Source organism: Pholis gunnellus, assembly GCF_910591455.1.
Source record: "Pholis gunnellus genome assembly, chromosome: 1".
Lineage (NCBI taxonomy): Eukaryota > Metazoa > Chordata > Actinopteri > Perciformes > Pholidae > Pholis > Pholis gunnellus.
In genome coordinates, this window is record NC_136528.1 from 28,202,192 (window position 1) to 28,229,371 (window position 27,180).

At 41.3% G+C, this 27,180-nt stretch overlaps 1 protein-coding gene and 2 long non-coding RNA genes across 3 annotated transcripts in view; all 3 read left to right on the plus strand.

The window, feature by feature from the left end:
- The window catches only part of ntrk3b (neurotrophic tyrosine kinase, receptor, type 3b), a gene marked incomplete at both ends in the record, with an annotated part of 193,860 nt that overhangs the window by 14,077 nt on the left and 152,603 nt on the right, over window positions 1–27,180 (plus strand). Inside the window, 2 exons of the mRNA XM_079165495.1 lie at window positions 16,940–17,014; window positions 23,940–24,011. Of these exons, the coding sequence (XP_079021621.1) occupies window positions 16,940–17,014; window positions 23,940–24,011 (147 nt within the window). The remainder of the gene's footprint in view (window positions 1–16,939; window positions 17,015–23,939; window positions 24,012–27,180) is intronic.
- Window positions 18,026–19,359, plus strand: LOC306700495. The gene is made up of 3 exons (XR_013767210.1): window positions 18,026–18,137; window positions 19,093–19,134; window positions 19,218–19,359. It is a non-coding gene; the product is annotated as an uncharacterized lncRNA (long non-coding RNA).
- Window positions 20,008–20,833, plus strand: LOC306700489. Its single transcript, XR_013767209.1, has 4 exons — window positions 20,008–20,060; window positions 20,181–20,245; window positions 20,400–20,500; window positions 20,610–20,833. It is a non-coding gene; the product is annotated as an uncharacterized lncRNA (long non-coding RNA).

A 27,180-nucleotide genomic window follows, 5' to 3' on the forward strand; every position in this document is an offset into this window, starting at 1 on the left:
ATCCTTTGTTTGGAGGACACGATAGTGCTCTCCTTCTACACCTCGGTGTGTTTTACTCCCCAAAACTGGACACTTTCACTCACTGTCAACCCTGTTAACCAGTGTCTGTGTTCTTGCAAAAAGTATTCTGTTATTTTGACACCTGGCTAAATTTCACCGCGGCTGAATCTAATTCCAGCTGTGAGCCTCGTTCCTTTGCTTCATGTGTAAATTCCTCCTGTCAGAGTCCTTCATCAACATAGAAATGCTAATTTCTCCCGAGCTCTAATTAGCAGGAGGACTCAGGTGGAGAAGTGTCACACACATAATTCAGCTTAACCTTTTGCTTTGATTTCCCTCAAGCCTTGTTTCTGGTATTCACAGGAAAACAACTCTGGCTCTGGAGCTATGTGTATTAATTTGAAGCTGTGTTTTTTACCCTTCTACATATTTATACCCATATATAAATTATTATGTGGTTGAAGTGTCCACATGCTCTTTATGGATGAGCACGAGTTCTCCTCTCGTCACAGGCCTGCAATTAAAGATTGATTTGTCATGAGCGGATGTTGTAGAGAGAATTAAAAAAATGTTGTCACTGAATTGAATCTGTGTTTTTGCTGTGTTTATTATTATATAATATCCAGGTTTTTGTCTGCCGATATGGTTGGAGATCATGCGTACCTTGCTGGAGTTGACTAGCCACTGACATGCAGAATCACACATTTCTTGCGTCATTTCTCATATTTCCTGCATCTGTTCATCAGTATGTCTGACAGAAAAAAAGCTCCCATTGCACCAGATGTCCAGTCTGCACCTGCAGTAGATGTTGTCATTGGTGCACCTGAAATACAAATGAGTATTCTTACCACCTTTAAGCAGTTTTATTGCAAAGCCTTGCAGCCAGCCAGTGCTTTAATCATCAGTGTGCCAGTGTATAATCAGTGAATGTTGGGCTGTGTTCCTGCTCCATGGTTTATCGAAAGAAAAACAGCTGAGCAGGTGGGTATAAACTGGCAGTATGTGTTTTGGGAAATAAAGCATTTTCTTTCCTCCGTGAACCTTTTAAATCTCAGGCTGTCTTCAAAATGCTGAAATTTACATTTAATGATAGCTTTGAGTTTACTGCCAGATTCCGTCTCAGTGTTGTTGCTGCGAGTATGTGCTAATGTTGTCCGACCTAGTATCACCCTGCATGAGGAAGTCAAATTCATTTTTATGCTCAGATTTCAGTAAGAAATAATTATGATATTTTAATGAATCAATGATACTCCTCGGGGATACAAGGATACATTTTAGCTGCCAAAAGTAGGTGGTGAACATAAACAGAGTGAGTTTTTTAAATAAGCCACAATAAAGCCATCTATCATCACAAACCAGTTACAAAGAGGTCAAAGGTCAGAAAATCTAGACAGCAAAGGGTGATAAAACAAAATGGATGATAGATAACTGCCAGATAAAGAAATGAAAAAGGAACAGAGGTCTTTAAATGTCAGGTTTTTTTCTTCTTCTGTAAACTGGAAGAAAACTTCTATCTGACCAGAATGCTGCGATGAAGTGCAGCGGAGTGGATCTCAACCTAATCCCAGTAATTACTTTTTTTTCCTCTCAGCTGATGGAACTGCCTGGACAAGGAAAGTGAGAGGCTGTTCATAGCTTTTATGTCCCTAAATGTCCAAAACATATATAAAAAAATGAGACTTTGTCAGGAGAAGAATTCTTTATTTGAACTGCACAGTAAAGCATTTAGTGACCAAAGATGACAGTGGCTTAAATGCTGGAATTTGTTCAGCTCTCAACATGATGGATTGTCGAAATAGCTGAAATGCTACGTGGCACACACCGATCAAAGTCCAGCAAGCGGATGGGGATATATCAGAAGTAGACACATTTAACTCATTTCTCATGATTGTGATAATTGTCACGAAGTCTCAGGAAGAGATTCTTGTCAGATGCTATTTAAGCTAATTATACTATGTATACTCGCACGCTTAGGTAGGCTACCTCCTTGAGGCTCACTTTCAGGACTGCAAAGTGATCGCAGCTTCAGAATGTGGACACGAGCAGAATGCATACTTTATGACACCAATACCACACTGAGACACAAAAGAGTCGAGTAGCGACCACGTGCAACGTTTCCAAAAGTGTCACTTTAGCCGACTGCAGTTGACGCGGTGTCACATTAATAAATATATTCATTTTTACACAGACAGAAATTCGAGACGGGCCAACCAGAGTACATTTAACTGATAATTGAGGTGCAAAGGAATTGCAGCGCAGTATTATCGATCAGTCCGAAAGATCCGTCTTTCCATGTTTGAAAAGATCACGAAGGTTATATATCTCGACATGCTGGCAGGAGTCCGGTGCGTACGGACGCTTCACTCCCCAGCCCTCAATCCCAGCCGTCACTCACATTTCAATCCAGTTCTAAACATTTCTCCAAACTTCTCCTCTCCACAATGACAGCCAGCCTTTTTTGAGAGTGACTTTAAAAAGGGGATGAACCCTGAGCTCAGCTAGTCAAATCAATCTAGTCACGGTGGAGGAGCGGAGCGCTTCATTACTGGGAGGGCCGAGGAGCTCTCCGATCAGCCCTCTAATATCGCTGTGATCCTCTTCCCTTTTCTTACCTAATTGAATTCTCCAGGAGACATGCCCCTCAGCTGCAGATTTATCATATCCTGAAATTGGAGGAGACTAGCTGCATGAAGGACGTGAGCGGAACATTTAATCCACTCCCCGTGCTGTAAACCGAGCTCCGCGGTCTCTGCCAGGACTTGACTTATCCCACAGTGGACCCCTGGCCTGGAGAGAGGTGTCTTTATTCGGCGTTGCCCGGGACGAACAAGAGCCGTGGCAGGAGGCGCACGCATCCCGTATCAATATATGCTGCCTGTCATGTACAGTATGACCACCGTTCGCAACAGATGGCATCGTAATCTGTAATCAAAGCCTCTCCCATGCAGCTCAATTGCACAATATGTCTCTCTCTCTCTCTCTCTCTCTCTCTCTCTCTCTCTCTCTCTCTCTCTCTCTCTCTCTCTCTCTCTCTCTCTCTCTCTACTTCCAATCTCTCTTTCTCCTCACCTCTAACTTTCTCTCTCCTTTCACTGTGAGACATTCAGCGTTTTTTTTTACTTCCCTTTCCTCTGCATTGTAGCACTGGAAGGTTTTGACACGAAAGATAAGATAACCAGGAGGATTGTTTTTCAAAGCCACTTCATCAGGAAGGTGGTCGGACGTGGGACGCGGTGTCTTGTTGACATAAAGATGGAGTACCGATAAGTAGGTGAATCATAAAGAGGAGGCAGTTGTGGAGGACAGTTGCACACAATAGAAATCTGCAGGGGGCTATTTAAATTGTCAGATCCCATGACTCACACCATGAGCAACTGTCTCTCATTATTATCATTATTATTATTATTTTAATCCACGGCAGGAAGATCATGCGATCGATTGCATGTGTGGACGCTTCGTGAGTGAGTGAGTGAGTGCACATCTCTGTTTCTGTCCACTGCTAAGCCTGCGTTCTGCTGCAGCGAACTGCTTAATAATTTGTGTTGCCAGTTATGAATGCATGCTTAAGGACCTCTCTTGGTTGCGGTGACTTGCACTTTCTCAAAATGCCTTTTATAGCCTGTTATATACTGCTACTGCTATACACTCACTGCTATTGACCGGCCCCTGGCTGGTAGGGGCCACTAGTTTTAAATTTGTGGCATAGACAAGCTTATTCTATGCTATATTGTATACTATCGTATCCTATCCTATTTTCTGATATCCTACTCCATCCAATTCTATATCCCATCCTTTGTTCTGTCGTATCTCTTATCCTATCCTGTCCTGCACCATCATATCACATCATATCCTATCTCAGGGGTTTGCAACTTTAAACCCGCGTGCCAATAGCGCCATACGGTACCAATGTCACACTAGCAATAGGTGCGCAAGGGAGTTTTTTGGAATTGTTGATGTGCCATCTCATTGGCATGCCAAATTACCTTTTTCACAACCATTGGTAGTTGCGCGTGGCGTGATTTGGCAAAGACACGCCCCTCTCTGTCTCTGATTGGCTAGCACTCGTTCTTGTTTGCAGAATTTGTGAAATGTATTGCTGGTGAACAAGATCGGTGGAAGGTTGGTAGGGTTAATAACCTCTTGAACCCTAGGCCTATTTTTAGCCCTGTGCTCGAAAATGTCCTACCCTTACGCAAAGGGGCTTATCTCGCTAACTACAAGGTTTATTTGAATAATTTAAATGGCATAATAACACAAATAAATGTGAGCTTTGTTAAGATTTTTTTTTAACCTAAAAAGCACTTTTATTGATTTTAAATGATGCACAGGCAGGCCTAAACTCTCCCAAATCATATCACAACATGTCAGCAGTCCTTTTAAAAAAAGAATTGGCTTTGATAGAGTGAAGTATGCCTGAGAAATCAATGCCGGTGTACAGGTCAGCTGAGGTCAGCCAACGTCAATTCTGATTTTGGAAGTAGCACAAATAGCTGTTTTATTGGACTTTTATACACTATATAACTATATATTTCACTTCTTTTATCACTAATAGTGTTCAGTCTATCTAATACAGCAGTTTGGCATCATTTTGAGAGCTTTGGCTAAATAAAAACCTGTAAATTTTTACAGAATTTGAGTTTTACGTGATGTATTTGAACCTCACACAGCCTGCGATTGGCCGATTTGAGCAATTCCTACAGATTTGAACCCGGCAGAGTCTGGGCAGTGCAGTCATTCGTTCTTTGAGTTGTTTGACCGAATTTTAAGCCAATAAAATAATCGAAAACCGTGATCCACTCCATGGGTCAAACCCATTGGCCCAAACTGAAATAGGTCAAATCCCTACCCTAAGTTAGATTGATCCCAAAATGTCTTCAGGAAACAGTTCAGAGCCGTCACAGGATGTTGATAGAACAGTAGGACATGGGGAAATATGCCTTTGTTTACATCAGAACAGCACAAAGGTAAGGAGTTTATGAAATATTAGCGGTGAAGCGGTGTGTTGTTCTGGTGCTTGTTTGCTCACAGCTCTGTGGTGGTTTCACTTAGATCAGTGGTCACCAACCTTTTTAAGCCCAAGATCCCTGACCTCTGCCTTGGTGACAGGCAAGATGTACTTATTGAGGCGTTGAGAGAAAAAGACTGTCCAGACTGTACTTACAACTTGAGGCTTTTTATTTGGCCTAATTGTAATTGAATGAAATCAAACACTTTGGTCCAGCTTTCAAATTGATGTGACCTAGAACACACTAAATGACTTCATTTCAGTGCAACATAAAAAGGAAATTATTTGTTAACCGCACACAATATGAACAAGAAAAAACACATTTGCAATGAGCAGGCTGGATGAACTACCAATATTAACTGTTGTATTTATCAACTGACGTTACAACACAACACTGACACAATTCTCAGTCAGTGCAACTAATGTAAGTGCAGTTCAGCTCTGTGTCCCATCACAATGCCATCAGAAGTCATGTGACTCAAGTCAGTGTGATGCTGTGACTGAACACTGAGTGCCTTGTAGTTCAGCTCATAAGCACAGACAGCCAGTCTGAGGCAGTCTGTGAGGTGTCTGTCTCCTTACCTCCTTATCCCTCACTCCCTACCCTGGTGTTCTCATGTCTCCTTACCTCCTTATCCCTCACTCCCTAAATGTCCATGCTGGATCTGTCCCCGTTGTTTTAAGTTATTAGCATGACTGCATCCAGCTAGCCAAACCTGTCTGGTACAGCTAGTAGAGAAGCTTTGCATGTACTGCTTCCCTTTCCCGCTAGTCTGCTGTCTGATTGTGAGGTCAGGCTGATCTGGGATCAGCTCTCTAACTGCAGAATCTCCGCCAAACTTCTCCTCTCAAACGGGTCTTGGAGGAGTAGTGCTCGCGCTGGCGCTTGGGCTGGCGCTGGCCTGTAGATACTTCTCCTGACGAGAACGCGTAGCTTGGGGCCAAATCGTTTTGGCCCCAAGCTGAATCTATTTGAGGACGCTGATTGGCTAAATTGTATGTCACTCATTTATATCTTTAATCAGCAATTGGCTAAACTGCTTCATAGACCCGCCTCGGTGGGCACACTAGCTGCGCGTTCTGAGACGTGCACACAAGCAGAGACGATGAGCAGACAGGCTGCATACAAAATCTCCTTAAAAATAAAAGCACAGGATTTTTAAAAAAAAATATTTTTTTTTTATTTTGGAGAGCGACAGGGAAAGTCTCCGAGATCGACCTGTCGATCGCGATCGACGGGTTGGCGACCACTGACTTAGATAAATAGTGAAGATATCTTTGGATTCAGTGTGTTATTGGCGTGTTTTTCGGTTTTCCGTGTTAGCATTTAGCTTCTTCTTATTAGCGCCGACCGGAGTGTGTGGTCGGCTCAGCCATGGCGAAAAAAGAGTGATATTGTGGACATTCTTTTAGTTGTTTATTTGAGTTTGTGTAGAATTGTGTTTGGAGTGTGTACACTGGCTTGCAGGATAGTGTTGAACAGAATCTCTTAGTTAATTTGGTATGAAGCATTAATAATATTTTTGTATGAAAAGTCCATTCTACGACATTTGGAATAGAGCCTCGGAACAGAACGGAGACCTTTCGGGCGTTCTCGGGTACAAGAGGTTCTTCAACTCAGATGTGTATGTGTTCATAAGGATGGCAGCCATATTGTATTGTGCTCTTATGAATCCTGATTATGGTACAAAATGTTATAAATATTCATTTATTTTGTATGTTTCTATGCACGTTGCCTATATTGATGGAATAGAATTACAGATCTGGTGGAGTTTTAACTTTTGGTGTGGTGTCATAATTAAACTTAATGTTGATAGAGCACATTGATTAACAAGAAAATGTAAAAATGGCACTTCATATCACACATCTGGTCTTGTCCTGCATCCCCTCACTGTACAATGCCTTCCACAGTATTACCAGAAATAATAACATATATGTATATCTATATACACATATATAGATATATATATACACATATATATATATATATATACTATATCTAGTCTGACTTTTGAGATGGTGACCCTGTGTGTGCCAAGAATTGCCAAGTTTGCAGAAGATCCGACTCATTTCAATAATTATGCATCCAGATGGGATGTAGTTAAAGTAAACTCCATTTCTCCGTGCTCCCACATTTGCATGCAGTATATGGCCTATCTGGCAGAGATCCAGAGCTATAGGATCACTGATTTGATTATACATTATCATGCTCAGCAGGACAGTGGAGCTCTAACAACAGTTGAGGTAAAACTGCTGTCGGCAGCAGAAAGCCTTTTAAATCATGCTAAGGATTGCGTGAGAAGATCTTCCCCATATAGGTTCTCATGGTCAACCTTAAACTTATACCTGTGATTAGAATCATCGGGATTTTTTAAAATGTTTAAATATGTTTCCTGTCTTACCTTACATTTTATATTTTCTCAGCGTTTTGTTCACTCACGAATGGTTTCACTCTTTCAAGTTTCCCTTTTGTGTTTGTTTCATCTATGATTGTCCTTTGAACACATTGGTAACTGACAGTCCCTGAAATCGTTCAGTATTTTGACTCAAGTTTTGACTCAAATGCACGAGAATCGCTGGAATGTCTTGGAATTTAACCAATCGATTCCAAAATTATACATGCTGAAAAGCAGAAATTGTACATTCACTCATATACTTTTTTTTATGACAGATGGTTGTTAACTTAAAGCTGCACCTATCAAACTAATGGCAGAATAAGAATATAAGAATATATTTCTGTCGCCCCAAGTGGCCCAAAAATCAATCATTGCTGCTTGGTTGCCATTAATTCCAAAGCAGACTGATTGGTCTAAATGCTTTTTCTCTTCTAAATGGCCTGATTCAGAGCATTTTTTGGTGAAATGATAATTGTGGGTTGACAGTGTTGACGTACTCTGCTTGTTGCGCGGCACAGATGGAGGTACGAAGCGTTGAAAGTGACATCCGTTGATGTGCAGATCCATCGCCTTCGGAGCCGTTGCCGAGTTACTCCAGAATCCCGAGCGGATCATAGCCTGATGACACTTGGCAAAATGGCACACTAATTATAGTCATTTTCATTTCGGGCAGGAAGGCTTGAGCTTAGTCATGTGTGAAGTGTTGATACCTTTCAGAGCACGGACCAATGCTCCCGCGACGTTTAACCCTGCCAAATCTCTGCTGCGGATTGGCTGAGCCTGTAGCGAATACTGACACTCAGAGGCTTAGGTAGTTTCCCACCCGGGGCCGGATCGGCAAACCGGTGACACAGAACAGTCCGGGGGCAGCCGTGGGATGGTTAAAAATAAAAAAAAACAATCTGAGCTGATGGCTCTGGCACGGCTTCAGAACAGCACGGCTCTCACGCATGCAGGAAGTGAACAGAACGGCAAACTAACTGAAAGTAGTTTCTACTCTGTAAAGAGTTGCACATAGAGTCATTTAATCACCAGAGACTTTAATATAAATTATTAAGTATCTGGGTTTCATAGCTTATTATTTTCACTCACACTACACTACATCAGCCATCGTGCTATAGTACTGTCTAAAATATGTCTAAAAATAAACACCTTCTTAACTAAATGAATGGTCAAACATTTGGAGACTTTATGTGTGTGCGTGTGTCTTGTTTCTAAACAACTTGAGCTAATAACCAGTTACAACATTATTACTAGAATATTATTATCTTTTATACAGATTTTAGATCTTATAAGGACGAGAGTAAGGGTGCGTTCAAATGTTGGATCTTTTACAATTAGCTCAAAACCGAAAGCAACGCCTTCGCAGCATGCATTCGTAGCGACACTCTTGTTTTCTTCGGGGACTAGATGGAAAAATCTCAAAGTGCACAGTAATGTGAGAAGAATCAACCAATCCGCTCCACCGTCCAACAACGTCACAGTATCCGGTTCATAATCAGCCAAACTGAAGAGGACAATTTCTGAAGTCGAGCTACTGTGAGCCATTTAAAACAAAGCCATTTATCTTTGTGTTGACTCTGTTTGGTTCAGTCAGTGAGGCTCACTGCTAAATTACCGCAACTTCATCACAATCGCAGCACGCAGGTTTTGGTTGCTCAGCAACGGCCCAACCTCCCAAGCACCTCGAATAGAAGCGTGTGATTGTTATTGACAGGTGGACACTTAGGGGTTCTACAAGCAATAGAGAATGTTCAGGTGAGCATCATCGGATATACTGTGATCAGTATACGATAACTACACACACAGTCTTTGGAGTGCTATTAAAAATGGCTGCAGACTGTTTTAGCCCAAATAATGTTCAGGTCCACTGAGACCAGCACTTAGTAGAAGCAACTATTTGGTTGATCGGACGATATTTCGGGCCGTGACTCCCGCTTGAGGATCGGTCCCTGGGAAACCTCCGATAACTAAAGCAATCAATTGAAATTTCATTCTTGCTATTTTTTTCATTTCGCTTTGTCCTGAACCGTACTCCCTCCCTCTCTCGCTCCCTCCATTTATCTGTCCCCATGGATTTTCAGATGCCTTTGCTGGAAAAAAAAATGGGGCTCTATCCTCAGTGCTGAATCCATCGAGGAGAATCGTTTTTAATAAAGCTGTAATTTGGTCAATTCTGCCTGTCACTTGAATATCGATATCATAGTCTCCAGCTCGCGGTCTCTGCTGTTAATGTAATTGAGACAAATTGTCACAATTTGCCCGGTTTTCATATTTTTCCAGTAAAAGCGTGGCTTAGAGGAGCAGTGCCCCCATATGTCTCCATGATGTTTCTATCTGCCAATACGAACACAGAATCACTTTTTAAGAAATAATTCCAAACTTTATTTATCAAAGGAGGACCAACTGGACGTGCATGCTGATGCTTATGTCTTGTGACCAACACAGGGATGAAATAAGAGAGGGAAGCGAAGATACCGATGACTTTTTCCACTTCATCCTTCATGTGCACAGCACCTGCTGTTTGAGTGCTCTTGCAAGGCAGTAGAGCTTTTTGGTGTGTGTCGCTGTACGAGCATGAAGCAGAAAAGTGAAAAAAATAAAAGTACCGCTTACACTCCCAGTTGGCTTTGTATATTAACGCTGCTGGATGCTGTTTTATAAATCAGATTCTGACCAACAGATGGAAGGCGGCTATCATTTCATAGGCCCATACATTTAGGAAGGAAGCCTGTGCATCTGTCAGCCGTTGCGTGTGATTGCATTTGCATAGAGGTAACAGGAGTGGCTTTGTCTTCATGAGAAACCGCATCGATTGTAATACTTGTTCTCTTTGAAACAAGCTTTGAATGCCAAATGTCCCTTAGGATTATTCTTGGGGATGATCTGTTCCAGCCTACCAGTTGCGGTAAATGTTTAAGGAAATAGCTTCCTTTCCTCTGTTTCATCATCACTTCTTCCACTGTGTCCTTTTAATTCGACCCCATTTTTACAATGCAGCTTGCAAACACTTATGAGTGGAGCAAAGAAAACCAACAAAAAAAAAAGGTTATCTGATTGATGTGAGGCATGTGCTTTAATCTAGAGGAGTGCTACTTCACCCCGCGCATCCCCACTCCGAAGTGTTTGGGCTGTAGAAGACTGCCGCTCTGAAAACAGAGAGGGAGGCAGAATGTAGATCAATATCCCAGAAACACACCAGAGACATTCTATTTTATTAAACATTTTCCCATTAAGGCAGCGGTGCGAGTATTGTAGATCATCGCAACAAAGTCGTAAATCACAGACAGACAGCGGTATTGAGCGGAATCAGAGAAGATTACTGAGAAACAGAAGGTATTTTGTTTTTGTGCTACTGGGAGCCTTGTGTATCTTGTTCTTATATTACCACATATTTCCTCTGAGGGATTGGTTCAGTTAAAATGTGGCATCGGAATCATATTGTGCTGATCACAACACAACACCACATCTCTAATCTTACTGAAGACAGACTGAAGTCACGTTGGTTTTAAATGTTCCCCGTTTTAAAAAACATGCTCTACTGTTCACATTTGAGCTGGCGATTTGGAGTAAAGTTGGGAAATGCCTTGCTAAAGGTCTCCTAATAAACAGAAGCTAAACAATGGCAACACTACTATATGAACCCAAAGCTGATTCAAAAAGATGCACTGATCAATTATTAAAATCAACAATGGATTTAATTTAATGTGTAATGTGAAAGGGGACATTTGTAGTGACGAACTGATAATTGTCACCTGACTTTCCACTTGCCCTACGCTCTATAAATCTTTTTCAGCATCTTTCAGCTCATTGTTTTGCCTTTACATCCCACAACTTTAGCAGTTTTTTTTTTACGGTTTAGTCTTTCACACAGTTGCGAATATTACGTGACAAAAAGTGGTGCAATTTTTTTTTCTGAACGAGGAAGTTTTTTCTGAACTTTCACATTGCAAATAAAGGCATCAACCAATCACGTTGTGCCAAACGGACATATTCAAAAAACACTATGGTGTACCACAACATGCAGGCTCTTTCGACCCACCAAGACTGAAGGCACCGCATATCAGATCGACTACTTCCTTTCTTACCTTTCACAATAAAAGCCCTAGACATATACACTGGGTAACTGTTTACCCGAGGGAACTCAATTGCACCCAAAGCATTTCGCTAAAAGGAAACTTACATTAAATAGCTTGCATTATCTTAGACTATACAACAATTACCCTCAGACAGACTGCCAGTCTATTGGCCCTACGAGAAACTATTCCAAACTTTAATCATAAAAAGTGTTGCAACTGTCGTAAATTTGCATTGCTGCCGGCACCAATAGATTCTATGCAAAGTTTTGGAAGGCGATTATATCGCAGTTTCATGTCGTTTCTTCGTTACGCATCCAGTGAGTAAAGGCGCTACAGAGAGGCACTTTACTGTCACAACAGTTCCAATTGAGTTTGCTCTGCTTTCAGTTGGTGTTTACGCACTATTAGCTAAAATGAGAGGATGCACATAGACCGTACTGAGCAAGAAAAGTTATGCTATTTGCTCAAAAATCCTCCAGTATAATTCTTCATGTGGTCCCTCCATGTCCTTAAATTCCGAATAGCACATTACTGCTCAATAGTTTCGTTACTAATAAACTTCCATACATCAACGGCCGTCACTAAATTAAATCCAAAAGCTTCTCATTGGCTTTTATTCCAGAGCTCAATGCTTAAATTGGCATCCTTCTCTTCTTTTGAATTCTGCCTTTATACTGTTATTTATTTATATTTTCACCTATAAGAATTTGTTTCTGTTGTTCATATCCACAGCGGCTAAGAACAAGATAGCAGGTAGGGGTTCAGTGCGTTGCCCAGGGCCGCTTCAACACAACAGATGGCTGTTGCTGGGATCGAATCTGTTACTGTTTGGTTCCAGGGTGTTCTCCTCAAGCGCTGAACCATCCTGCCACCCAGATCAGATTGTACTTTGTTGGAGGCCATTTTCTAAAGCAGATGGAAGGTGGCTTTAATTTCATAGGCTTGCATGCTAGAGATCGAGCTGGTAGATCTGCCTGTACAATTTGTTCTGATAGTATCCTCTTTTCCTTTGTGCCTACTAATCAAGTCCTGTCATGGCAAATTTATGAAGGAAGTCCTTTAGGAAAACAGAATTGCTTTGAAATACTATGCAGAGAACAAATAATTAAAGACAGACAAGAGAGATGAGGCAGTAATAAGAGAGCCAGACTTTCATTCTAATCGTGTTGTCAAGAAAAAAAAGAAAAAACTCACATCCCCTTTTCTCCACTGCTCAAATCTTCTTTCATCAGTGTCATATTAATTTTGACAAACCAGCGATTTAAAATTACCGCACTGTGTCAATTATTGTAAGCGCGGTGATGAGAGTGTCTACTCGAATGCCCGAGATGTAAAATCTTAGCCTCTCCGTTATTTTTCGAATTATGTTGAATGTCATTTTTTTGGTGCCATTTTTATTCGTGGATCCTTCAAGGATGTGGGAATAACAGGACAGGGATTGAATGCCCCTGTAGAATCAAAGCATCTTTGTTATTCATATCCATCTTTTCACAGCAGCCTAATCCACATGCATATTCAATGTGCCGCGGACAATCAGACTCTCTGCGCAGACAACATGTTCGGGTCCGCGGGGAGGTTGTTCCCCGCTTCCTCTGTGCTGTTTGTTGACGGCAGCTTGTTGGGAATGGGGATTGTGCTAAATTTTATCACAGAGCATAAAGCGGTGCTGCAAATGAAAACACTTTGTGCTCATAAATTATAACATTTTTTTTTCCAATATCACAATATTGCATCAGTATCTTACGAGGGCATACAATATTGTTGAAATTATGTCCCACTGATGCAAGCCGGTCATATTGCTTTGTGTATTCACTGTGGATGCCAAATTCCTGTTCAAACGTTCCCAACGAGGACAGAAACATTATAAAGCTGTCAGCATTACAGTGCATCAAGTTAGCCTGAAGAAGTGTGGATAATAACAAGTGCTAATATCCGAACAAGGTTTAGTGCACATAAGCTCTTTTATTATGATAGAAATCTGCTCAGCTGTTTCCTATTTGGCTTTCAGTTTTTGGCATATGCAATCCTCCATAGACTAGATTCAAAGAAACTTGACATGTTCAAGTGGTTTGACCATGCTGTTGCTACTTAACCTGTCAACTACGGTATGTAAGTAAGAAAAGTACTGAAGTCGATATGAACTAAAAAAGCCGTTTTAATTCTCTTAGATCATTGCCCCGGTTATATTGTGCACCTGTGAAAGAATGCACTAAAATCAATTCCTTTGGATTTTGATGAGAAAAACCAATAATCTTCCTCCTGTAAAACAAAATATGACTAATTTAAACCACTATGACATCATACCCTCAAACAATCGGCAACTTGGCGACAAGGGAGGTGCTGCATTATAAGCCCGCCTACTTTTTAGTGGCCCAATGAAATGCAAAGGATTTCAATTTAATTTCCTCTTGAAACTGTGCAGCCCTCAAATATAGCTGAAATTCCATAAAGAGGCATCCAGGCTTGTGGTAATTCCAGAGAATCCCATGATTGATATAAAACAAGACTCTCCTATATTAATAGACTTTAAAAATTCTCTATAAATATCACCCCTATTTGGTCCAAAGATCAAGATACATCAATCTAGGACAGAGGGTTGATGACACTAAGTGGGAAATGGAAAGAAGCTGACTGGATGTTTCATTTCAGAAGCTTGCATCCAAGAGGGAGAGTGCCTTTTTCTAGATATTCAATAAACTTGTTTCGTAGTTTTTTCAAATCATTTTTTACTCAGCTTTCAAATACTCTCCTTATTTCAGTGGCCTTCTCCTCTCGTGGTTTGTGTTGTAGCTTTTTCTGTTTATATGCTAAGATTTTATTGCCTGTATTTGAGGTACAAAATTATTTCGAGGCCGGCCAAACTTGTGTCTAAACCTCATTGGATAATTTACAAGGATTCAGCCATATTGTGGTGTCTGCATAAGCTGCATGTTTTCACATTCTCAGGCTCTTTGCCAAAATGTCTTGGTTGAACAAGGTGCAGGTTCCTCCAGTAAGTCAGCTCTTGTTGCTGTCATTTCTGTCGTTTAATTTGACTTGAGCCTGACTCAATTTACATGCGTGACAAACTTTAACGTTTTAGGGGTACGGTTGAGTTGCTAGAATTGATCCAAGATTGATTCACGATATAGACGTAAATAGTTTAAAGCCACTGATGTTTTAAACACGTGTCACTTCACCCACTCTTAAAGGCACAGGCAGTGAAAGTTCAAGTTTATCGACCGACTACTTTACTACGGTAGACTTCTCCTCTAAAGTCGTCTTCAAATGATTCCCCAACGGATTCACCTGGAAATGCTCAAAATGTCACAACACTGTAACCCAAAATGTTGATCGATATAACCTCGCCCATGTTGCCAGTTATATGGAAAGATCCCACCCTCGTGGCACATGAGACCCCAGCCTCTTTCCTCTGAGTCGGCCCGGTCCCGGGGGGGAGGGGGCTGTAAGTGAGCAAGGCCTTGCAAGGGGAATCCACTCAGCCAAATATACCATGCGTCAGATAGCCATCTGATTTATAAAAAGCTAATCGAAATGCATCGAAGATTTCAGGACGGATTGAAATCCGACTGTAGACACATGCAGGTTAGATGTTGCACAATGGTGGCGCTGAGCTGTTAGCATGAGCATTTATTTGATCCCTGATCAGTTTGACCATTGACTGATCTGTGTGAGTGAGAGAGCAATGTGAAAGAGAGCCTACAATAAAACGTTTGTCTTGCTTTTATTCATAAAAGCGATTCATCCGTGTGTTTGTGTTAGTTTGCTGATCGTTAACTAGCTAGCTGTTGTTGTTAGCCGGTAAGTTCTTCTTCTTCTGGTGTAGAGCTTTATCGAGTTTTATGTGAACAGATTGCAATCAGATCTGTGATCTGGCTGACAGAAACACATGTACATGTGTATATATACATATAGACCCTCTTTACACATGGCATTAAAATGCATTTTGGGTGATCAGATTGCTATCGGATAGTGCTTGACCACATGAAAGTACAGGTGTAAATGCACCCAAAACACACTTTGGACATATTGTGATCACCTTGAACACGAATGAAAATGCATTTGTGTTTTCAATCCACATGCAACAACTAAATACCTAGCTAAAGCTGTCCAGAGGGCTATTTTTGGGCTCAATATAACCCCAATGTAAAAACGGTCTCAGTCACCGGTTCACCTGCACAAAACTGCATTTGTTTCCGCTGAGTTTGGTTGTTGCTGACCATTTGGCAAATCCAAGCTCAATTTTCTGTGACTGAGCTCACATTACGACCCCGACTGCTAGTTTTCTGGATATGATCATCATTTTAAGACTAATTTACTGGAATAAAAACCGTTCTGAAACAACATCACTTGTGTTCTCTTACTGCTAAATGCTCCCACGTGCCAGCCCTCCTAAAAAAAAGAAAGAATTGGCAACCCAGTAGCCAACAATAAAGTCATGCACGGCCGGGTTCCACCAGTGCTTGTTACGTTTTGGCAGACCTGTATCCCTCCCCACCAAAACAGGTGATGCACCCCGGGGGGGGGGGGGGGGGGGGGGGGGCGGAGGGCTCGAATTAACAGACTGCGTCGTCGTTGAACACCAGATGCACAAGAGCCAAAAGATATGTTGCAGGAGCAAGTTTGCCAAAATCAATCGTGGGAATATTATTCTCCTGCTGTCGTCATGAAATACAGACTGCTATCTGATTGCAGAACTGATACTGAACGGTGAAGTGTGAGTGCAATTTGAATGTTTTGGCTTAGGCTGCAACATGGGTTTCTATTTGTATGCATATAGATATTTATGTGTCTCTATATCTGCTGTCGTGCTGTCACGTAAAACATAAATATATGTTTAGCGCCGATGGTCATTTGTGGTATTAATTTGAAATCTGACATTCGGGATTAAGTCCCCTTCAGTGTTTTTAATGATATTTTCCTTCATCCATTCTGCCACATCTCCTCATTTCCACCGGCTTAATTGAAACCGTTGTGCCCTGTGTGTGTGTGTGTGTGTTGCCCATTTAATTTCTAAAACCACAACAAACAAATGATTTACAAACGCTCTTTGTCCTGAAGCGAAATTTAAAGGCGCCGGGACGGAGTTATCCCTGGGGAGTGTGGGGATAGTGTTAGAAGAAGTCATCTGCAGTATTTATTTGGTCTGCCCCCCCTTCCCCGCTCACACCACTTCCCCCTTCAGAACCTGCCTCTCGGCAATTACATCTATCAGAAGGCAGCAGAGAGCGCTCTGTCAGAACTGTTCCAATAATTGCAATTTAAATGGATATGGATTCAAAAAAGCACTGGCAACACACAGCTAACTCGGGACTGACTGTCCCTTCACATCTCCCGGTTTGTTTTCCTTTCTCCCACCGGATGAGCGGGTGGACCTCTCATTTACTGTTCTCTCTCTCTCTCTCTCTCTCTCTCTCTCTCTCTCTCTCTCTCTCTCTCTCTCTCTCTCTTGTTTGCAGACACATAGAGAACTGGACAGGACTGCAAACTCTGAGAGACGTCGACATGGAGCTCTACACTGGACTGCAGAGACTGTGAGTGTTGATGCCGATATCAGGAGGGGGAGGCCGTTGATGGAGACCCAGATGTGGAACCTGTATACCACTGTCGAAATGTGTTTTTATTTTATTTTGCCCCACAGATGAGAGCCATAATTCAGCTAAGAACACAAGTGGCTGCAGCTGCGGTGTCGCTAGTTTTAACGATACTTCTCTGGATAGAAACCCGGTTAATTTTCAAAATAGATGACACGGTGTTATTCGGGGTGTGTGGGGAGGGAGTAAAAGGCGTGTTTCTGATCCTAACGCGAGCCGATGTTTAAACAGGCTTTTAATTCTCGACAGTAGCACGCCGGTGGAACATCCCCTTCGCTTTGCTTAGCCACTGATCAAATAATGCTAAAAAGCAGCGGGGAAAATTGAATTAGTGGTTCCCGCTGTAGCGATGGGATTTATTATTATTCTTTTTTCAAATTCATCTCTTTTCACGCTCCTTCCCTGCTGTGCTACCCTACGCTACCAGGCCACATCCTTTACATTCATCTCACCTCGCACTCCTCCCTCAGCCGCCGCCTCCCGGCCTCCCGGCCTCCCTCTTCCTCTTACCCAGTGAGCACTAACCCGGATTTCAACGTTGATATTTGGTTTAAATCGCGGTGAAATCGGGTCTGAACGTCTTAGACCTATTTTCACCCTCATTTCAACCGGCTAAATTACGGTTACAATATCAACGTGTCACAAAACACCAATTTCTTTTAAAATATTGATGGTGTGTTCAGTTGTAGGTTGAAAGAGACGCGATTTTGGTTACTTTAAACTTATTTCTCCAAAATGATATTATGCTGGCCGTTGATATGTGGTCTATACGAAGACGCGATTTCAACGCATTTAATGTTTCATATAAAACGTCATAAATATGGAACTATAGACTCTGTGCTGTCAACAAGAAGCTCCCAGGACATCATCATCTGGTCCGTTAAATACATTACTTTTAAATCAGACAGTTTGCTTACAGCTGTAACGCGCATGCGCAAGTCCTCTACGCCACAGTCTGGAGCTTCGACTGCACCGCCAGAGACGAACAGCAGCAGACACGTTGCGGCTCCAGAGCATCGAGAAACGGGCTACTAAACCCAAGGCTTAACGCTCCACATACTTTGTAAGTACATTGACTATTTTAAACCTTAAATTATAACCATTTCTTTCACTTTATGCTGCCCACACGATACTGGATGGGCTGCTCGTTCTGGCATGCTAGCTTGTGCTAGCTTGTAACGTTAGCATGCCAACTTAGCACGTGCTGCTGCGACGATACAAATTAAACGTAAAAAGTAAACTTAAATAGTCTCCCAGACTTTAATGTACAGTATGTGTATGTTTGGTGTTACTAATGCATTTGGCTTCGTGGACTGTCGTTACCTATAAAGTACTTTTAAAGCCCATTTCGCATCGGAAATACACTGCAGAACGCGAGAGGGGCTAATTACAGATTGGATGGGGGAGGAAGTAAACAAGGCCTGTTTTGCAACCAATATGGCCAAAACATTGTATGTTGCTGCATGCTAAACAGCAAAAAATGTACAGTATAATACAGTGTAATGCACAATGTTGAGAATGTTACTCTATAAATGTAATAGCTAGTAATATTTATCTTGTTAATAGTGTAATAAGTAAGCTGTATTTACTTTATTAATGACACGTTACTTATTACATGTGAGTACATTTTCATTATTTTTTGTACAACTTTTTTTAACTGGACAATAATGCTGAAAAGTTTTATTCACCATAAATAGGCAGTGTAAACCTCACAACACTGATCAACATTTAATACTATCCAACTTGTATTAAAGTTCTTCAATATAACTTGATTTAAAATTATAAAGGGCTACTATAATGATTGATCTTTTCTACATATATTCTAGCCTAAGCCTTTTAGCAAAAGTCAATTTGGGTGTAACCCCTTTGTAATCACCAACATTTTGATAAGAAACTGTTAGTTAATTGCATGTATTTTTCTCGGTAACTGTAACTGATTCCAATTATATTTTTTTGGTAATATAATAATGTAATTCTACCTAGCAATGTACTAATTGTAACAATATTTTTATTTACAGGCATCTTCCCTGTCAAACACCCACATGGACAACATGGACAACGTAAGTTGTCTACATGAAATGTACTTGAATTTGTCAATTCTTCGCACAAGCTGAATCTAACACAACTACATTTTACATTACAGTAATTAAACGTCTGCTCAAACAATAATGGATTACAATTATTTGAAAGAATGGAGGGTACGAAAAGCCAAAATTGATGCTTTAGCTACTTCCAACACAACTGATGGTGGACAGGAGGGATCTTTTGCACACGTGGAATCCGACACATCTGTTAATGAGGGTTCCAACACGTCTCTACGAGAGGACTTGTCCATGTCTGCACTCGAGGGGTGTTCTACACACTCTGTCTTTTTCTGAAGTTAATAACATTTTTCATTGACATTCCACACTGTTCATGCTAATGTATCATGATTTTACTCTTGTTAGGTTCTCTACGCACTCACCTAGAGGCCAGCACCATCAGCCCAGAACTGTCAGACCATGGGCACAGAAGTCCGCAGACACAAAGAGGTGAGGCTTAACCACTAACAAAGTACTACATTCTGCCCTGTAATAAAGACCTGAAAGTATCTCCTAATTTCTTTGACTTTCAACTTCGTATGACTCAACAAAATACTTGACTGACATGTTCAACACAGTATCATAACATTCCTTTTCCATCTGTCCATCAATTTCGCCAGGCAACAAGAAAAGTCTGTTTCCGATGTCCACAGCAAGTAAGTAATAGCTTTTAGACTGAGGGATTTGTCTATAATACCTACATCAATGACCATTTAATGTGTTTTTTTAAAGAATTCCAGAGGGTGGTGCTGGGAAAATTGGTGGACCTCATTGAGGAAGTGAAAAGAATTGGGAGAGGGGTAGAGAACGAAGGACTTGAGAGACAGGTGCCAACATTAAGAAACAACGAGGAGCTGGATGAGCTGGAGGGCAAGCTGCAAAATGCTGAGCAGCGGGCATTGTTGGTAAAAAAAGAAAAGATTTTTAAAGATAATTTCTTTTTAAGCTTTAAACATTTATGAAAAAACTGAAGTCGGTCTCTAAGAGCACAGAGCAATAGATTGTACGCCTTTATTTTTAAACAGGTTCATCTGCTGGCCAAAGTGGGGGGGAAGAATATCAAAGATGCCACAAATAAAATCATGGACAGGTATGAACGTCATACCAACACGGTAATATCTGACAACTAAAGAAGTGGAAATAAAATGTATATGGCATGGACATCATGGAGCCATTCTAAACAGGTGAGCATTACTGAACAGTTGAAACAGCTTAAGTGACACTATGCGTTTTCTTATTCACAGACTCTTCACAAACAGATTAATGGCCACTTTCAATATGAAAGGAGGTGGTCATAAGAAAAAGAGGGCCTTCAGGGAAACTGAAGTCTACGCCGTTGTTAAAGGTAATATATGTTCTAATATGCAAAATACATTTAATGAATGGTTGTACAGTCAAAGTCTCTCATTTCATGATCTACTATATTCAATAATGCTATTCTCCTAATTTTATAGAGGCTGTCATACGGTCCGACCAAAGTGCCACAGAGTCAGCAGTTGACAGAGCCATGGCAGACCATCTCAAACAGGCTCCTGGGAGGTCCGGTGGGGGTGGCTTTTGAAGCGGAAAAAAACGTTATGTTTACCCCACACTAGTTTTATTTCCATAGTTGTTCAGCTTTAATATGTTATTGTGCTTTTCTTGTTATTTTTATATGGTTCATTAATAGATCCAAATGTTAATATATTATGATTATTTAGCTTTATTTTTGTTATATTATTGTTCCATTTTATTGTGCTTTTATTTAATAAATGTAATTCATGTTATTTTTATATTGTTCCATTTCATTTTGCTTAAAAATACTTCGTGTTATATTGTTCATGCATTGTTTGTTAATAAATCTAAATGCATCAAAAGCATTGTGTTGTCCTTTTAAGTGAAAAATGTTAATGTATTATGAATAAGTATGTAACTTTTAATGTGCTGTGGGTTGTCTAGTTGTCATCCTATACCCAGAAGTAGCCTACTGTATGCATTTTGGCATTTAAAACACGGTTAAAAGTGAACGACTATATATAGTCGTTGTTTAAACGTTTAGGTTTAGACCAGATTTCAACGGGATTTGCGATACTGGCTTTCAACTGATAAATGTGGATGTGGTTTCTTAGTAAGCATCTAAAATGAGGATATACTATTATTAGCACAATGTAGAGGACGAAAAATTGTAGTATTGCAAATCCCGTTGAAATCTGGTCTACGCGTGAACGTTCAATCACCGTCTATGAATAGTCGGCGAAAAAACTTTCACTTTTGAACCAATTCTGAACGTCTTTTCAACGGTGGGCGTAGACGTCTTTTGAACGTCTTTTCAACGGAAAAATGCTCACTGGGTACCCTTTTTTTCCCCTCCTTTCCCCGCTCTCTGCAGAGATCCGTATTCTCCCTTGCCCTCCAAAAGTCAGAGCTGGCCTCTCCCCTGATCCCCTTGATCCCTCATCAGGGAGGCCAAGTGCAATATCTCCAGCACTAAATTAGCATTTTTCTCATTACCACCACCTCTCTCCCGCTGCCTTGTCTGGGAACCGCCGGCTTCTCCCCCGGTTGGATTCGGGGCCATCCCAGGGAATGCTGCTGCCTTGTGGGGCTGTTAGCTGCGTGGAGGCATGAGGGGTTCACCTCGTTTTTCCATTTGATCTAATTCATCTTTTTTTTGAGTCAAATGAAAAGGGATGCAATAATTCATTCAAATAAACATTGGCCTATTGAATATATTATTCAGCTGTACGGTTCATCTCCAGAATAAGAAGCCAAATCCATTCCTCAACTGTTTATTGTTCATATGTTCTAAAAGGACCACTGTGTAGCCTTTAAGGCACTTTATTTGAGATTGTGAATATTAATATAGCAACAAACAAATATTTGCTCATAAAGATATAGTGGAGTAATTGCCACCTGAGCTGAGGATGAAGTCGAAGCCATTACTGCATGCTAGTCCCTCCGTTTTGAAACTGTTGGCCCTCCCCGTGTTTATATGGATGATAAGACAGCGAGAGCTCCCACACAACGTGGAAAAAGCAAGATGGCAGAGTGCAGTTCGATAAACATGCGTGAGCTCGTGGTAACGAAGGAACGTGTCACCCAGTGATGTCTTTTTTTTAAATATATATATAGCTGTTGTCTTTTTAATGGGATTTGATGCAAAAAGTGCACCTTATGTGCTAAAACGTGTACTTTTTTAGTTTAGATAGTTGCCAGTTGGCATTTACCACAATTTTGGTGTTGCATGTTCAAGTAGATTTTTTAAATCTTGTCTTTACCTCGTTTTAATCCGTCCAGTATTTTTTAGGGTTGTTCACAACTGGCCGTTCTCGTACAGCATTTATACAAAAATGAATGCACTGTAATATGTATATCTTCCGAAGTTAATTCCACGTGATCTCAAGCAAGGAAGTATGAATAGCAAATAACGCCACATAGGGAGGAGGCTGAGGTGAATGGACGGGCGGTACACCGGGTTTTCATCCTGGAGGTTGCTGACGTGTCCCATGTGTAACCAGAAGTCAATACGCTGATTTGTCATGTAACTTACGTAGTTATTTTCTCAAACCCAACCAAGTAGATTTGTGTCCTAAACCTAACCAAATTGTGTCCTATGTATTCTTTGTAGAAGTTTATTTTTGAAAATAAAAGAAAGAAAGGCATAATGAGGGAAAATTGACACGTGTTGCTGGACATACCTAGAAAAACGCACGAAAAGTGACGAATAACTTTTAGTAAGATATCATACGAACCTTTGTATGAGGATACATCCCCCTAGTAACAACATATTCTTTGATGAAGTTCTGTGGCCTTTCAGTCTGTTCTTTGTGTTGTTTGGAAATCTAAATGACACAAAGATCAAAAAACGTCTTTTGATCTGGCCTAAAAACGTTCAAACGTGTTTAAGACCCCACATTAAATGCTGCAAGCATCAAATCCCTGCTGCTGCAGAGATGATTGTGTTGAATGTAATTGTTATTACTGCTGGGAGGATAATAACCAAAGCTCTACAGTCATCATTGTTGTACTGATTTCTATTGAGTGAAATAACAGTGAAGTGTTAGCTGACTTTCTTGGGAACCCATCAGAAGGTATCGATGGGACCCAAAAAACCCTCTGAAGGACCCTCGAAGGTCCCAGAGCCCCACTTTGGGAACGCTGGGGTGATGACATCCCAGTCGAACAGCACAGAGGTATGATTAGACTTCTAGAAGGTAATTGGCACCAACAGCTGGGTATAATGTCTACGACTTCCTTCGGATGCACCATCTCTGATTATAAGATTATAAATCATTACCATTGTAGCCCTGAACACTGGCAACCAAAATGGGTCGCCGGGAATCCCGGGACTCCTGGAGAGGATTCCATGGGGTCCACGGCAAAATGAGGATTAGTTGAATTTCACAGTTATTTCACTCCATGCAAGTTGACACAATGTGGAAATGTGTTTCGAATACACGCTCTAATCTGAGGTTTTACTCGGTCGATAGTAAAGTCTCACAAAATCAGACGGTGGTTCAAAGTGAACATCCTTTTCGGTGCCAGCTCTGCAGGGCGCGCACGTGCAGATTGAATTTGAAATGATTGGAACAGACATGGTCTCGTTACAGTGGTTAAAAGATGTCTTGAGTCCACCATTTTCTGCATTTAAAACGAGTTTCTTTCCTTGTGACGATCACAAAGACATGCAGCAATAACAAGAAAGGAAAAAAAAACATTTAAAATGGCCCGATGTCAAACTGTGCGTCAAACCACGCTAGGTTTTCATCTGTATTTTATTCTTTTCTTTTTCTTTCCCGTTTCAGAACTATCATGAATTGCAACCTGAGGGTGATCCAGGCTCGGGCGTTCGCTCAGAACCCACACCTACGCTACATGTGAGTAAATATTTCTATCTTTGACAGCCATGCTTCCCGTGCCTTCAAAAGATTTGTTATGATCTGTAATGCCCGACAGCTTTCGGCATACGGCCGCAGATGAGTTAGTGTTGAGCAGAAGATGATGCAGTCGATTGAGACGCGGCTTTCGGGGGGGGGGGGGGGGGGGGAGAGACGGTGTTGCCGTCATTACTGTCGCGAGAGCCGCGGCATCTTAAATGAGACATCCATTCTTTGCCTCGGATAATTGGATTCCTATCTGCCCCTGCTTCTTTGTGCGAGCGGCGGAGCAACATGCAAAAGACGCAGTTCCATTTAGTCTGCACTCGCCAGATGGACAATTTGTCCAGGAGGCCGAGCATCAGAGAGCCGCAGGAAGAGCAAAGTCATTTCTTTAACAAAGGCTGATGGGTCACCGTATGACAGCCTGTTATTCCCCAATTTTCCAGGAGTAAACACGGTGAGGAACTCACTCACAGTCTTTTACCTGAACACGTTGCCATTTGTAATTTCCAGTTGTCAGCTGAGAGGCTGGTCTCTCTTTTCTCCTGCGGGTGACTGCTGTTAGGCTTGAATCTCTGCACTTTGCAGTGTGTGTGTGTGTGTGTGTGTCTCAGTGTGAGAAAGAGATGTAAATTTGGCATTTGAGAATGCAACACAGAAAGGTCTGGTCTGATCATCAAACTCACTGTCGTACGCTGATTTCAGGGAATCGGAGAGCATGCGTGTACTTCCCTTTGTTGTGCACGGATGTAGACTTCGTTAAAGAGAAGTTGCATGTCTCTTGGGTGATTGGTGGAGCTGACCGAGCTCATCAACATTTAATGAAAGTTATTTAAACCCCCTGCCTTCCATTCTCTTTAATTCTCTCTCCAGAAGACGGATTCACTAACACCAGACTGAAAACAAATAAATGTTTTTAACCTTTTTCCCTCCTTTGTTCTCACCTGTGTCGTGATGCGAAATAAAGTCTTACTTTATGCTTAGTTTTTCCTCTTTGAAGGTCTCATACCACGTGAGATTCTCGTCACATTCAGGCTAAAAAAAGCGATAAATGCTGTTCTACAAATAGAAAAGATCAATCAAGTGAGTTCACTACATCTTCACTCCCACATGGAGGCATTTGCACAGTAGCCAGCGAGCACCCCACCCCAGACGGGATGGACCGTTGCTAGGTGACACCGAGGATGATGATGTCAAAAAAGATTAATTATTATGCCTTAGCTTAGCCTCAGAAGGGCGACCTCATTGATGTCTGTGTCACACGGGTCTGCTCGAAGCCCCGGCCATCAAATGCTCAACTGGTTGCTCCTTTTTTTTGCGAGGAGAATTGAAGTCATTCTCTTCATCACATGAAGACACAGTAAGCCTTGTGACTGAAATCAACACCCACCCCAGTTATACTCTCTTTTCAATTATCCTCCTACTGTGTTGCAGTGCTTGCATCATGCATTGCACACATGTACATTCGTATGGATCACTTGGCAATTGTACAGCAATTGTCCAATTATGGGTTAGCAACTGTAACTAGGCACAACAGGCCTGTCGTGTTGAAGCGCCGTGCATGGGTCCGTGATCATAGTTAATGTTATAAACCACTTTCCAGACCAATAAAGCTAACATCAGCTGGTTCAGTGATGGTTTGTGGCGACTGCAAATAATGCAACCCAATCTAAAATAGACCTGAAATTGAAATCCACTGCTTTGTCAACATGCACAAAAACAATGCCAATAGAAAGTCAACTATAGGATCCTTTTTCATGGTGGACACACAAGTTCAACGCATCCCTGTGACTATGCAACGTTCAGAGCAGGAGGCAACATCTGGTTCTGGAGAGTGAAGCCAATGCGGAAGTGTCTTAATCTTGCATTCTTTCAAATGGCCAGCAGGGGGCGACTCCCCTGGTTGCAAAAAGAAGTCAGATTGTATAGAAGTCTATGAGAAAATGACCCTATTTCTCACTTGATTTATTACCTCAGTAAACGTGGTAAACATGAGTTTATGATCTCAATCTCTGGTTTCAAGTCTTCTTTAATACAGCATGATGTTAGAAAATGATGTTCCATTTAGAGTAAAATAGACCACAAAGCAGGGTATGCTTTAGGGCGGGGCTACCTTGTGATTGACACTCCTCCGCAGTCAAAATATGGTCACTTCCGTTCGGATAGTGGGTGATGATGGGTGCTGTCACAACGAATACGTCCACTTCTTATATACAGTTTACGGTTCAGAGCTAGTGATTTAGTATCAAATGTTGACAAAGACCACTTATGGTGGGCATGTGAGGAGGTGATTGGGTCAAACTAACAATGGACTTTTCATAAATCAATAGACTGATGAGTTTCAACTTCAGCGCTATTTTAACCATTGCAACATCAAGCTAATGCGACATCTGCAGTGGATGTGACGGCGTTCCGTCATATGAATAAATGTGGACGTGTGTTCCCAACTTTACACCCTAAAACCAAGTAGAGTTTTTACATTAAATATTCAGGGACGATTGTAAGAAACAGAATGCAGTGTAAAACACACCACTGACAAACAAACAAACAAAAGTACAGTACAGCTGACAAGCTCTGCCATTCTGACTAAAACGTCTGCCTTGTTCATTAAAAAGCTATATTTAATAAAAAAAAATGTTGAAGCCTTGTTTGTTTGTCAAAGCGTCAGTGCTGTAATTATGAGGTGACCTCTTCTGGCCCGCTTTATTTTATTTCAGCCCAAAATAAAGCTAATTACAGCATACCACATATCCTGGGAGAGTACTTTATTGTTGCATATATTGAATAATACCCTATAACCTGCTGATGTTTCCTTGAGCAAGACACAGAGCCTCTAATTTTCTGCTACGACGGCTCAAAAGAAAGTCTCAGCTGAATGACATCAAGGTAAATATGCATTGTGCGAGGCAACGCAAAGCTCCAGACTTTGGTTAACTCCTCAGCATCAAAGCTGTGTAATGTACACGTGTGACACAAATATTTGAGCAGCACTCTGAATTAATGTGAATCTGAATTAATGTGCTTGCAAGATGCAAACAGGAAATCAACAAATGTATTTACTCCTAGCTGATGCTTTTTCTGGTGAATGATGTGCCATTAGTGTTTCAAGACACTTAGTGCACAACCCATTGGCCAGAAAAGATGCCGGCATTGTACGTGGGACTCT